Source organism: Chlorocebus sabaeus, chromosome 11, assembly GCF_047675955.1.
Source record: "Chlorocebus sabaeus isolate Y175 chromosome 11, mChlSab1.0.hap1, whole genome shotgun sequence".
NCBI lineage: Eukaryota > Metazoa > Chordata > Mammalia > Primates > Cercopithecidae > Chlorocebus > Chlorocebus sabaeus.
The window spans coordinates 107,260,900-107,274,934 of NC_132914.1; the positions used below are offsets into that span (position 1 = coordinate 107,260,900).

The 14,035-nt window shown below is 40.1% G+C and overlaps 1 protein-coding gene across 9 annotated transcripts in view; it reads left to right on the forward strand.

Annotated features, from left to right (window-relative positions):
* Positions 1-1,002: 1,002 nt before the first annotated feature.
* Positions 1,003-14,035, forward strand: part of IFT81 (intraflagellar transport 81) — an 88,896-nt gene continuing 75,863 nt past the window's right edge. For 2 of the 9 annotated variants that reach the window (XM_073021090.1, XM_008004676.3), the window contains exons 1-8: positions 1,003-1,104; positions 3,759-3,923; positions 4,447-4,550; positions 5,340-5,520; positions 8,914-9,003; positions 11,332-11,397; positions 11,710-11,820; positions 13,158-13,242. In XM_073021090.1, coding sequence (XP_072877191.1) covers positions 3,780-3,923; positions 4,447-4,550; positions 5,340-5,520; positions 8,914-9,003; positions 11,332-11,397; positions 11,710-11,820; positions 13,158-13,242 — 781 coding nt within the window. In that variant the 5' untranslated portion in view covers positions 1,003-1,104; positions 3,759-3,779. Of the gene's footprint in view, positions 1,522-3,758; positions 3,924-4,446; positions 4,551-5,339; positions 5,521-8,913; positions 9,004-11,331; positions 11,398-11,709; positions 11,821-13,157; positions 13,243-14,035 lie in introns of all 9 variants that reach the window. The other 7 variants (XM_008004677.3, XM_037996549.2, XM_073021092.1 and 4 more) reach the window with 5 other exon arrangements.

Genomic DNA, 14,035 nt, shown 5'->3' on the forward strand with positions numbered 1-14,035 from the left:
CCCAGCAGCACGTACAGTACAGGGCATATAGGAAATGCCTAATACGTAATCTGTTATTTTTTGTTGCGGTAGGTCTGATGCTAAAGCTATAGTTGGTTTCTCCTATGCTGTTTGAGCAGGCAACTAAGTTTTCAAGGTATCAATAATTTGATTTTTGTTTCCTTCTCTTTCTTTCGTTGCCAGCTGATATCACAAAGTATCGTGGTCTCTAGTCTAATAGGGATTGGTTCAAAATACTATTTGCCAACTAAAGTCTCCCACAAACCCGCTAGTGCAAATTCCAGTAGACTTTTAGACCTCATCAGTGACTGGGCACAAAGATCTCCCTGCCTCCTGCACGGGATGTGAACTCCATGAAGACCACAAGGATTGAATTTATTTCTGCAGGCACCTAAAGAGAGCCCACTCAGAAGCCAAAGAAACCTTAGGACACTTAGTTCTCCTGCACCCCCTTTCAGGCTCTCAGCATATTCAAAACGTACTGGGTTAAAAAAAAATTAATTCCCAGTTCAGGTAATGTGGCCCAGTAATGTGACACAGAAGCTGAAATCTCTATGATGAATGTGTCTTCTTTTAATCCTGCCAGAGCCTCACTACAATTGTTCCTATGCATAACCTAATTTGGAGATTCTTATGTCAAAAACCTAAATTTGAAGCATAGGCCAAATGCTTGCTCATCCCAACCCCTCTACCACCCAGCCCTGCCTCAAAAACAAACAAAAATCATCACCTACGTTTGGTGCATGAATGCATGCATGAATGAATAAATGAATGAATGAATGAAACAGCACACGCATTTAACATAGGTTAATCATGCAGACAGTATTTTGTAAACTGCGAAGTACAGGACTTTCGGGAAGGTTATTGTAGCGCGTCTAGGTCGGAATAACAGTCCCAAAGGGCCAACTTTGCAAGTAAGCCCAGCGCCTGTCAGACCCTAACGGACCCAGGCCCCGCCCTCAGCTCGCGCGCGCGCCCGGTTCCCCGGAAGTGACGTAACTCCACGGCTTAGCAACCGTTGCCAAGGAGCTCGACTCTAGGAGCCGTCTAGAGCCCGGACGCCTCCTTGGGGGTGGGGAAACGGTTTCGTGAGGAGGATTTGAGGTAACCTCGCCAACTCGCGGTCGGAAACTCCCCTGAACCCCGAAATAGGAGAGTAATCCCGTCCTCTCTCGATCCCGATGCAGCACCTCGCAAGTGGAAGGGGTCGTCGCGGTTAAGCCCTCGGATAAGGGATCGGGGCCCTGCTGGGATTCGCGCGGATCCAGGCCGCTCCCGGGCGGGGTGTACTGTCGAGCGGCCCAGGGCAGCCCCCGCTAGAGGCCCGGTTGGGAGTGGGGTCCCCTGTCCCCTGTCCCGAGCTTGGGGAGGGGGACGCTATTTCTGGGACTCCCAGGAGGCTGCGGGTCGGCGCTCGTGCCAGCCTGGGACCCGGGCAGCACGGTTTCTGTCCCAAATTGTGCCAGAGAACACGCACGTCCTGGTTTTCATTGTTCCCCGCCCCCTGCGACTCGTTTGTGGGTGAGTGCTTGGGAATTAGCGCGGCGACTTCGCGCTAGAAGAGGGACAGTAATTGCTTTTGCTAATTTTAGAGCGCAGAGCCCTCTGGGCACAGGTAGCCTGCCTGTTCAGTACACCTTTGTCCTTATTGAGTGACCATTTGCAGGCTGGTGGGCGACTTGGGGGAACCCAACTAGTTTATTTTGCCTTCCTGGAAACGTTGTACTGGTTTATCCAGTTTTTTCTTTTTTCTTTTTTCTTTTTTTTTTTTTTTTTTTTGAGGGAAAAAAGAATAGACCTATAGATACTTTCTAAATCATTTAAAATGAAATATATATTTCTGCACGCAAAGATTATGATGTGGACTTTTACTTAAAATACTTTAAACAATGGAAAACTTGCACTTCCAATATGGATTTAAAAAAGAAACTTATTTAAAGGTTTTCCTTTTATAGCTTAAAGGAAACCTCAGATTTATTATAAGCCCTGGTGGTTATCCTTCCTATCCTCTTTTGACTTATTTTCTTAGCAATAATAATTATTTGTGCATAATTTTTCATCATGGTGGAGAAATGATCATATCCTTTTTTCCTTTTTTTTTTTTTTGTTGAATCGGAGTCTTGCCCTGTCCCCTGGGCTGGAATGCAGTGGCCCGATCTCGGCTTACTGCAACCTCCGCGTCCCGGGTTCAAGCGATTCTTTTGCCTCAGCCTCCTTGTAGCTGGGACTACCGGCACCCGCCACCACAACTGGCTAATTTTTGTATTTTTAGTAGAGACTGGATTTCACCATGTTGGCCAGGCTGGCCTCGAACTCCTGACCTCAAGTGATCCGCCTGCCTCGGCCTCCCAAAGTGCTGGGATTACAGGAATGAGTGACAGCTCCCAGCAGCAATTTATTTTTTAATTTATTCTTAATCGTTAAAGCATTTACCTAGGTAAAGCTGTTTCAGCAGTTAAGAAATCAGATATTCAATTTTTTAAAAAGTTATGATCTTTCTCACTGCCAGCCTGATTTCCTTTAGATTTAGGCTTATGTTGTTTCTGGCCTTTTGCCTGTGAAAAAGTTTATTCAAGCTAGTGGAAGGAATCAACATTTTAGACAGTGGATGTTCAAAAATGGAATTGGACACAGATATGGAATTTACAGTTTAGCAGGGAAGAGAAGATGTGTACCTAAAGAACTAGCACAAGATCAAAAGTCATGCTAGGAGAGAAGCACAGTTTAAGTGTGGTCAGCTATGGAGGACAGGTGTTGGCACTGCTGCAAAACCTGGAGGATAGCTTGAGAAAGATTTCCTGGGGGAACTGGCATTTGGTGGGCATGGCTTGAAAGATGGTTGGGGGGTTTGCACCTCTCGAGATGAAGGAGGGGTGAGCAGTCATTTTAGGCAGAGAAAGCAACATTAACTAAAGGCAGAGTGATAGAAAAACTAAGGAGCAGTGACTGTTTCAATAGGCTGAACTTTGAAGGGGTAGAAAGGTAACAATTTGGAAATAAAGTTGGAAAGGGATAAGTTATGCCAAATCATAAAGAGTCTCAAAATCCAAGAAGTTTGAGCTGTATTTTGTGTGTGATAAGGAGCCTACAGATGATTTGGAATGGGAAGAGGTGGAGACCAGAGAACAAGAGGCTGTTGCCTCATTGAAGGCCAAAGGAAATGAAGGCCTGAGTTACTCTAGGGTGGCAGAGTGGATGCCTACTGGCCACACCAATAACAGAAATGGATGAAGGGTACTTTAAGTGTGCAGCCTCTATTCAGCTGCAGTTGGTTGTGGGCATACACAAATGTGGGCCCACGGTTGCCAGATCTGATTTTCAAGAGAAACTGGAAATATAGATTTTAAAGTAAAAATCTCTCAATATTTTTTGGGAGAAACATCTGTTAGGCTTGCAGACAGGCTCCTAAAAATTAGGAGCATGTTTAATTCCTGGGTAGAAATTATGCACCTGCATGGGAAAGATGTTAATGTAGGTGGGATTTATTATTCATTTGTCCACATTAACTCAGATGATTACTGTTACACCAAATGCATGTACAAAGCATTTGATGTTAAAATTAACAGTATATACTGCAGTTTTCATAATAAAGCCATTATACTTGGATTTCTTTCAACAAAATAACCCTTTTCACAGCATTTTGTATGTCATGCAGAATTATACTTTTCATGCCTACGTTGTGTGAACTTAATTCTGGTTTTTACCCAGGACTTTTGTTACCAGTATTGAGGATTTTTTTTTCTATTTTTACTTTTTAGTTAAAATTATAAGACCTAATTATGAGTGATCAAATTAAATTCATTGTGGACAGTCTCAATAAGGAGCCCTTTAGGAAGAACTATAATTTAATCACGTTTGATTCCTTGGAGCCAATGCAACTATTACAAGTTCTCAGTGATGTTTTGGCTGAGATTGACCCAAAGGTAAGAGTTTTCTCTTTCTTTTTGATGGGTAGCAGAAAGCCAGTTTCTGCCTCTAAATAGTTGTGAGTCTTGGGCAAATTATTTAACCTCTCTGAGCCTTATTTACCATGTCTGTAAAGTAATAGTAAATGATGCATAACATTTCTCTGCTAGCTCAAAAATAAATTATCTATTAGTACCTTATTTAGAAATTATTTCTCTACTTCCAGACATAAATAGGTTTGGTTAGGGAATGAAAATGCTTTTACAAAAGGTTTTATTGTATTGCAAGTTAGTTCATGTCTCTCATACACTGGTCCATTCCACTGGATACTTTTTTTGAAGCTTAACATTCTTAATATGAATCTTGATCTGACTTGGGTGCACCCTCACTTGGAATCTGGGGACCTCCATCCTTAATCTGTTTTATGAAGAGACCATTGTGCTGTTAAGCTCTAGCAGAACAATTTTGTCAGTGAGTTTAAATATTGTCCTTTGTTACGTATACAGCAATAACATATTTTTTTTTCAATTTCTTTGTTAGCAACTTGTGGATTTAAGAGAGGAGATGCCAGAGCAGACAGCCAAACGAATGTTGAGCCTTCTTGGTATTCTTAAATACAAACCTTCAGGAAATGCCACAGACATGTAAGAATCTGATCACGTATTGAGTTTTTAAAATTATGCTTTAATATCCAAACCTTCATATACTGCAGTCAATCTTTTTAGGTAATACCTGGTTTCCCTCATTTGATGGCCTGAGAACATCACTGAGTTTCAAAATAATCTTAAACCTTCTATAACCAACCAAACTCAGAAGTCTTAAGTGGGTCAGTTCTTTCCCTTAATCAAGCTGTCTGGTAAATCCACTATACCATTTTATCCTTTATCTGCCATCCTAGATAAAAACAGCTTAAACACAACTTACTTGGATACGCTAATGATATATTGAGGGCCTGATTTTTCTAATTTTCTAACTAATGTACAGACTGACTTTAGAATAGCCTTGGGGCCATGCATGGTAGCTCACACCTGTAATCCTAGCACTTTGATAGGCCAAGGGGGGAGGATCGCTTGAGCTCAGGAGTTCAAGACCAGCCTGGGCAACATGGCGAAATGCTGTCTCTACAAAAAAATACAACAGCAGAAAATCAGCTGGGCATGGTGGTTGGTGCCTCTAGTCCCAGCTACTTGGGAGGCTAAGGTGGGAGGATCACCTGAGCCAGGAGGTTAAGGCTTCGGTGAGCTGTGTTATGCTCCAGCCTGGGCAATAAAGTGAGACCCTGTCTCAAAAAAAAATAAAATTCCTTGGGTTTATCTTTTTTAAAAAGTTGCAGAAAGCAATTTGGACATTGTAAATCAGCTTTTGAGAAAATGCTGTCTCTCTTCAAAGTTTACTGTTAAGTATGTGTGTGTTTGTGTGTGTTTCTCTCTTAGGACTACTTTTCGTCAGGGTTTGGTGATTGGAAGTAAACCTGTAATTTACCCAGTGCTCCACTGGCTTCTTCAGAGGACTAATGAACTGAAGAAAAGAGCATATTTAGCTCGTTTTTTAATAAAACTTGAGGTACCAAGTGAGTTTCTTCAGGATGAAACTGTGGCTGACACCAATAAACAGGTAAACAATACATAAATGGTACATTGAAACTGTAATGGATTTCAAGGTGTACATATTCAAATACATGTTACTCTTTTTTTCATTTGCTATCTTTATAGTTCCAAGTGGCACAAGAAGATAAAACTGTATCAGCTAATGTTCAACTATGGCCACATCTCAAGATAATGGCTTTTGTGCACAAATACTGTTTTAGTGATAGGATTGTGTGAATAGAAAAAAAAAAAAACCTGATACTAGGATTTTAGAATAATTTATTACTTAGCAGTTGTGGGTAAATAGGATCCTGGGTTAAGTCTGCACAGCACTTTGTTCATCAGTAAGGTGACTACATAGTTTTTTATCCAAATTAGAGAGAAACAGACTATCATAACATTTAAACACCAAGAAAAATGGTTTAAATTGACACTATCCCAGGCAAACTGGGACATGTGAGCTCCTGGAAAGAAGCAGGCAAAGAACCTAGGCTGGCAGTCTCAAAGGACTTCCTAATCAGACAAAGCGTAGAGATAGATTCCGGAGTTTGAAATCTCAGTGCATCTTTCTCGCCAGAGTTTTGGAGTAACATTAGGTTCTGGCATAAGGTCTTAAAGCTCTTGAGTACTGAGGATTCTGGCTGGTCTGGCTTCTGATCCTGAGATCCCTGAGTACATTGCTGGCCAAAGAAAGTAGAGAGAAAGTAATTAGGCTTAGATTTAAAAGGACTTTGATTTTTTTTTTTTTAAGTGCTTCTGTTCAGTGTTTCACACTTTTATTCCACAGCACTTACATAGACTGATTTGTGCCAAATTGTTGTGAACAGTTTGTCAATCTGTTTTTCCCAATATATTCTGAGGCTCATAGAGACAGGTGTAATGTCTTACCCGTCTTTATTTTCTTCCAGACTTTGTGTAGTCACTTCTAATGTGAGCTCAATATTTGGATTGAATCACAGTAACCAACTGAATATTTTTATTTTTATCCATGTATTTTGCTATTTTGGGTGGACATGGCAGTAACTCAAAATAGAGTCAATATTGATCTCTTAAGACAGTATTTATGCAAATAATTATGTCAGATGTCACAGTAGATGCCATGGGAGAAGCACAGCAGAATGAGACCACCTGTCCTTACCTTTGAATATTTTACACAATGTGGGAAATAGAGAAGTGTAAATGTGTACTTTCTCCTTCTTAGGCTCCCACCATCAATAAATCTGATAAAAATTAATTTATCTAAAGGAAGTTGATTAAATCTTTTTTTTGTTGTTTTTTTTTTTTTCCGAGACAGAGTCTTGCTCTGTTGCCCAGGCTGGATGGAGTGCAGTGGTGTGATCTTGGCTCACTGCAACCTCTGCCTCCTGGGTTCAAGCGATTCTCCTGCCTCAGCCTCCCGAGTAGCTGGGATTACAGGTGCCCACCACCACACCCAGCTAATCTTTGTATTTTTAGTAGAGATGGGGTTTCACTATGTTGGCCAGGCTGGTCTTGAACTCCTGACCTCGTGATCTGCCCAACTTGGCTCCCAAAGTGTTGGGATTACAGGCATGAGCCACAGTGCCCGACCTGATTAAGTCTTTGCTAAATATGCTCAGCTAGTTAATGAAATAATTAATGGTAATAAAGACATACTTGTTCTTGAAGCATATCCGACAGGTATCTGTCTCTCTCTCTCTATATATATATACATTATATATATGAGAAAGAGATATACACACAATGATTTACAGTGTATAATGATTTACACATTTAGCCAGTCATTTCAGGAATCCTAATAAAAATACATATTATCTTTTGGAATTAAGAGTCTTATAATTAATAATTTATAGATTTGTAAGATATGATCAATCAAGAAAAATATTATTCCTGTCATTCCCCATCAAAATAACTTTTTGGCCAGGCATAGTGTCTCATGCCTTTAATCCTAGCACTTTGGGAGGCCAAGGCGGGCAGATTGCTTGAGCTCAAGAGTTGGAGACCAGTCTGGGCAACATGGTGAAACGCATCTCTACAAAAAATTTAAGAAATTAGCCCAGCATGGTGACATAAGCTTGTAGTCCCAACTACTTGGGAAGCTGAGGTGGTAGGATCACCTAAGCCCAGGGAGGTCGAGGCTGCAATGAGCTGTGATCGCACCACTGCACTCCAGCCAGGGTGACAGAGTAAGACCCTGTCTCTAAAACAACAACAACAAAAAGACTATTTTAAAAAATGTTTAGGTAACGGGATTTTTTTCATTCATTCAATTACTTTTCTTTATTTGAGACAGAGTCTCGCTCTGTCACCCAGGCTGGAGTACAGTGGCACGATCTCGGCTTACTGCAATCTCCGCTTCCCAGGTTCAAGCAATCTCCTGCCTCAGCCTCCTGAGTAGCTGGGATTACAGGTGTGTGCCACTGTGCCCAGTTAATTTTTTGTATTTTTAGTAGAGATGGGGTTTCACCATGTTGGCCAGGCTGGTCTCGAACTCCTGACCTCAAGTGATCCATCTGCCTCAGTATCCCAAAGTGCTAGGATTACAGGTGTGAGCCACCGCACCTAGCCCATTCAACTACTTTGTATTAAACACCTCCATGGGTTATGCACTGTGCTAGGCCCCAGGGATACAAGGGTGTACACAATGAATATGATTCTTTTCCTCTTGGCTCTTACTATATGATGGAGGGAGACAGACAGGAAATCATAATAGTCAGTTATAATTGTACATGATATCTACTCTGATAGGATAGGTAAAGAGCCAGAGAAGGCTTCCCTGAGAATAGTGGAATCTATGTGAAGACTTGAAGGATGAATAGGAGTTGCTTAAGTTATGGGTGAAGGAGTCATAGATGTATAAGCTGGACATGAGAGCTTGGAATGTTCAGGGACTCAGACATCAACATAGCTAGAGTGTAGAGTGTGAAGTAGGAAAGTAACCAGAAATGAAGATAGAGAAGTATTTAGTGTTAAGATGGTAGAGATGTACTTTTTTGTATCCTATATAAATGTATAAGGATGTGTTTTTGTGTTTTTAATGGTGTTCTAACAATGACTTAAGTTATCGCTGTAAGTTAATAGATAACCTGATTAAGAAAACTCTATGGCTCACACCTGTAATCCCAGCACTTTGGGAGGCCAAAGCAAGTGGATCACGAGTCAGGAGTTCAAGACCAGCCTGACTAACATGGTGAAACCCCGTGTCTACTAAAAATACAAAAATTAGCCAGGTGTGGTGGCACATGCATGTAATCCCAGCCACTCAGGAGGCTGAGGCAGGAGAATCGCTTGAACCTGGGAGGCGGAGGTTGCAGTGAGCCGAGATTGTGCCACTGCACTCCAGGCTGGGTAACATAGCAAGAGTCTGTCTCAAAAAAAAAAAAAAAAGAAAACTCAACTGGATCTAGTTATTAGTTTACAATTTATTAACTTATTCTTTTAGTATGAAGAGTTAATGGAAGCCTTTAAAACTTTGCATAAAGAATATGAGCAGCTCAAAGCATCTGGATTTTCTACAGCAGAAATAAGAAAGGTAAAGGAAAGAAAACATAGTAACAATTTTCTTGGGATTTGAATAATATTGGATTTAGCATTTTTGTTTTTAATTAATTCAGTATGAGTCTTAAGACTATATGGAGACTGTGATAGCAAATGGTACATTTTACTTTGTGGGACCTTCGGTAGTTCCTTACTGATGAAATTGATGAGACTGGGGTAAATTCACAATGAGTAGTTTCTTATAGTACGGAAGAAAAGTGATATATGTCCATCTACTATTCCTCCATTATGTCCTGTAAGTAAACCAGAATAATGACAAGAACCTAGAGTCTGTATTTTAATTTCATTCATTATTACTAAAGTTTTCTCTCTTTTTTTTTTTTTTTTTTTGAGACAGGGTTTCACTTTGTTAACCAGCCTGGAGTACAGTGGTGTGATCACAGCTCACTGCAGTCTCTACATCCCAAGTTCAAATGATCCACCTGCCTGAGCCTCCTGAGTAGCTGGGATTACAGGCAGGCACCACCATGCCCAGCTAATTTTTGTATTTTTTTTGTAGTGACGGGATTTTGCCATGTTGCCCAGGTTGGTGTTGACCTCTTGGGCTCAAGCCATCCTCCTACCTTGGCCTCTCAAAGTACCGGGATTATAGGCATGAGCCACTACTGCAACTAGCTTCTATTTCTTGTTTAATCATATTTTCTAAATTTTCTACGAAGCATATGTTCAGGAATACTTTAGTAGGCCAGGTGTGGTAGCTCATGCCTGTAATCCAAACACTTTGGGTGGCTGAGGCTGGAGGATCATTTGAGCCCAAGAGTTTGAGACCAGCTCGGGCAAGATGGCAAGATTCTGTCTCAAGAAAAAAAAAAAATTAGCCAGGCATGGTGGTGCTCGCCTGTAGTCCCAGCTACTCAGGAAGCTGAGGCAGGAGGATCACTTGAGCCTAGGAGTTCAAGGCTGCAGTGAGCTGTGATCATACCACTGCAGTCTAGGTGGGTGACAGAGTGAGTCTTTGTCTCAAAAATAAATAAATAAATAAAAAATAATTCACTCATAATCTCATTCTCTAGAGACAACTATGGTTTGACATTTTGATAAATATATTTAAATCTTTTTCTTGGTATTCTGTAGATAAATGTAATCTGCCTCTTTCAAGTAATGTCATATCATGACTTTTTCTCATGTCATTAAACATTCTTCTGCATAATTTTTAATGACTTTCATTGTATTATGCAGTGATTTATTTAACAATTCTCATACATTTTGGTCATTTTGAAATTTTAGGTGTAACTTGCATTAATGAGAATCTTTATAGAGGATGTCTTTTCATGAATGTTTTATCCGGACAAATCATCAGATATAAAATTACTGGGCTAGAAGGGATGAACATTTATTTTAACACTTTTTTTTTTTTGAGACAGAGTCTCACTCTGTCACCCAGGCTGGAGTGCAATGGCACAATCTTGGCTCACTCCAACCTCCACCTCCTGGGGTCGAGCGATTCTCCTGCCTCAGCCTTCTAAGTAGCTGGGATTACAGGCACTTGCCACCATGCCCGGCTAATTTTGTATTTTTAGTAGAGACAAAGTTTCAACATGTTGGCCAGGCTGTATTTTAAGACTTTTGATATTGTTCTTCAGTACAATGCTATCAGTAATGAGTAAGAGTGCCCATTATTCCAAATTCTATCAATATTGACTACCATGTATATTTACATGGTAAATGTACAGTAACTTTACTGTTACTGTGATAGTTAAGCTATTACTTTTTTAGATTTAGGAAGAGGTTTTTTTATTTGTTTGCTTTTATAACAAAATACTATGAAGCTGGTTAATAGGAAGGAAGTTTATTTTTCAAGTTTTATTTTCAGAGAGGGAATTGGTTAACTGGAAAAACCAGGCACAAATTTATGTCATGAAAATACCATAGCCTTAAAAATGATTTTGATGGAAAATTGGCAGAATATACGGTTTGGTGTTTAACAGAACAGATGGGATGTCAGCAGCTGTTGTTCATGTATTTAGACGTGCACACTTTCCATTATAGAAGAGTTTTCAAAAATCATGTGCCCATATTTGGAATCAGAACACAAATGTGCTGGTTGGCAGCTTTACCTTGCTGCATTATAACCGGTTTTTGTTGCATTTCTGGATGAACACCAAGCTGCCAAAAAAATTACCCTGCATAAAAAGCCCTGGGAGAAAAATAGAAATGACCTTCATCCAAAAGAGGATCTTGGTTGTTAATGCTCTGGTTATAAATGATGAAAATGTTAGATGCATAATCAAAATAAAACCTTATCTGTATCCTACAGACTGAGAATACTTTTTCTTATAATGTCTTCTTTGCCACTTTTTAGGATATCAGTGCAATGGAAGAAGAAAAGGATCAGCTCATTAAGAGAGTTGAACATCTGAAGAAAAGGGTAAGGCAGAATTAGCACTGTAAGACTTTGGCCCCAAGCCCCAAGGACTTGCAAAGACTTAGGAATGCAAATAAAGATTCAGCCAAGCATGAGTGTACATCTGAGGATGGACTCAAATAACATTGACGAAAAGGGAATCTCTCTAGGCAGTAGCCCAGCACTTTCAAGGACCTGGAGTCTAGAGCTTTACTGTCATCTCTAGGGAGTACTGTTTACCAAAAGGAAATGATAAGTGATGTCTGAGTCACATGACATGCTAATTTGTTTCCTCAAACCTGACAGTAACGTGTACTACTTATTCCCTTACTGTAGGTGGAGACAGCTCAGAATTATCAATGGATGCTTAAAATAGCAAGGCAACTTCGAGTTGAAAAAGAGAGAGCAGAATATCTTGCACAACAGAAACAGGAACAAAAGAATCAGGTATCCACATAAAAGTTTATATTTTTGTATGAAAGAAATAGTTCCTTCTCATAATCCAAAGGTAAAGAAAAGAGTTTTAAAATTGTAGACTTTCACATTCCTTTTGCTAACATAGTGGAATACTCTTTTAATTAAGATAAATATTTCGGGCCGGGTGCGGTGGCTAACGCCTGTAATCCCAGCACTTTGGGAGGCTGAGGCGGGCGGATTACAAGGTCAGGAGTTCAAGACCAACCTGGCCAACACAGTGAAACCCTGTCTGTACTAAAAATACAAAAATTAGCCAGGCATGGTGGCGCATGCCTATAGTCCCAGCTACTCAGGAGGCTGAGGCAGGAGAATAGCTTGAACCCAGGAGGTGGAGGTTGCAGTGAGCCGAGACCGCACCACTGCACTCCAGCTTAGGCAGCAGAGTGAGACTTTGTCTGAGAAAAGAAAAAAAAAGATAAATATTTTGTGGCAACAACAATACCACTTTTTGGGTTTTATATTCTGAATTGTATCTATACACTGTCTTTTGGCCTATGCTTACCTCATGTTGTTCCGACATTACAGAAGAGTCATTGTAATGTTAACAGTAAGATTAACTGCTAATAAAACTTCTAGAATCTCTAACGGATGCCTTTAGATTGCAGGGCTATGAGACCATTCTTTTTATTCCACTGATCACAGTACCCTCTGCAATTTAATACAATGGCAAATAAGTCATGAAAAGGCTCAAAATCACCTACACTCCATGTTTTTAAACTTTGGCTTAAAGAAAAAATAATTTGCTCAGAAATTATTACTTCTACATATTAAAAATCTATTTTAAAATCTGAGTAGAGTTATACATTAAAATATATTTCACATAAGCTTCATTTACTACTAAATCAGCAGTTTAAATGTTTGGCTCTGCTGGCACTTGACTTGGCATTGAAGTAGTTTCACTGCAGCAGTAAGCTGCATTGCCTAAGCAGTAAGCTGCATTACTTGGCGTCGGTTTGTGATTCTGAAACATCGCTATGACAATGTTAACATTACTTAGCCTTAAGAAAACCATGTATAACAAGAAAAATCTGGTGTGTGTGTTTCTTTGATAAGTATTTTTCCTTAAACTGCAAATTCAATAAATAACTAAAGAAAAATTTCTGAAAACTTCCTTTAAAAATGTACATGAAAAGGTATTGAGAGAACCAGTTACATTTTGGGTTTAATATGGGAATTTTCTGAGTTTTTATTATTTGTTCCCTTTATATCATAAGAATTATAAGGAACTTGTATTTTCCATTGCTTGCTTAAGTGAGAGATAAGCTTCAGTAGACTAAGCAAGTAATCAATTTAATTGTATTTTAAAGCTATTTCATGCAGTGCAAAGATTGCAAAGAGTACAAAACCAGCTGAAAAGCATGCGCCAAGCTGCAGCAGATGCAAAACCTGAAAGTAAGTGGAAATTATTATATGGTATAGGTGATTAGAAAATACTAATTTAAATCAAGATCTTCCTAAAAAAATCAATTTGTGGAAATTAATTATCATCAAGTGATGTCTTAGCATTTTGGAACATCATTTCCTAGCTGGAGAAGGAGAGCCCTGATGAAGATATCCCTGGGTTTTCACCAGATGTTTTTAAAAATTCCCAACCAGATGGCCAGGTGCAGTGACTCATGCCTATAATCCCAGCACTTTGGGAGGCCGAGGTGGCGAGAGGTCAGGAGTTCGCCAGCCTGGCCAACATGGAGAAACCCCGTCTCTACTAAAAACACAAAAATTAGCCGAGCATGGTGGCAGGTGCCTGTAATCCCAGATACTCGGGAGGCTGAGGCAGGAGAATCCCTTGAATCTGGGAGGCGGAGGTTGCAGTGAGCCAAGATCACACCACTGCAGCCCAGCCTAGGCGATAGAAGGAGACTCCATCTTAACAACAGCAACAAAAAATTCCTAACCAGTTTTTCACATCAGAGAGTAAAGATAATGAAAACAATTGTAGAGGGAGGCTGTCCAGTTTATGCTTGTATAAAGGACTTAGCATGGCTGGGCATGGTAGCTCACACCTATAATCTCAGCACTTTAGGAGGCTGAGGCGGGTAGATCACTTGAGGTCAGGAGTTTGAGACCAGCCTGGCCAACATGGTGAAACCCTGTTTCTACTAAAAGTACAAAAACATTAGGTGGGCATGATGACATGTACCTGTAATCTCAGCTACTTGGGATGTTGCAGCAGGAGAATTGCTTG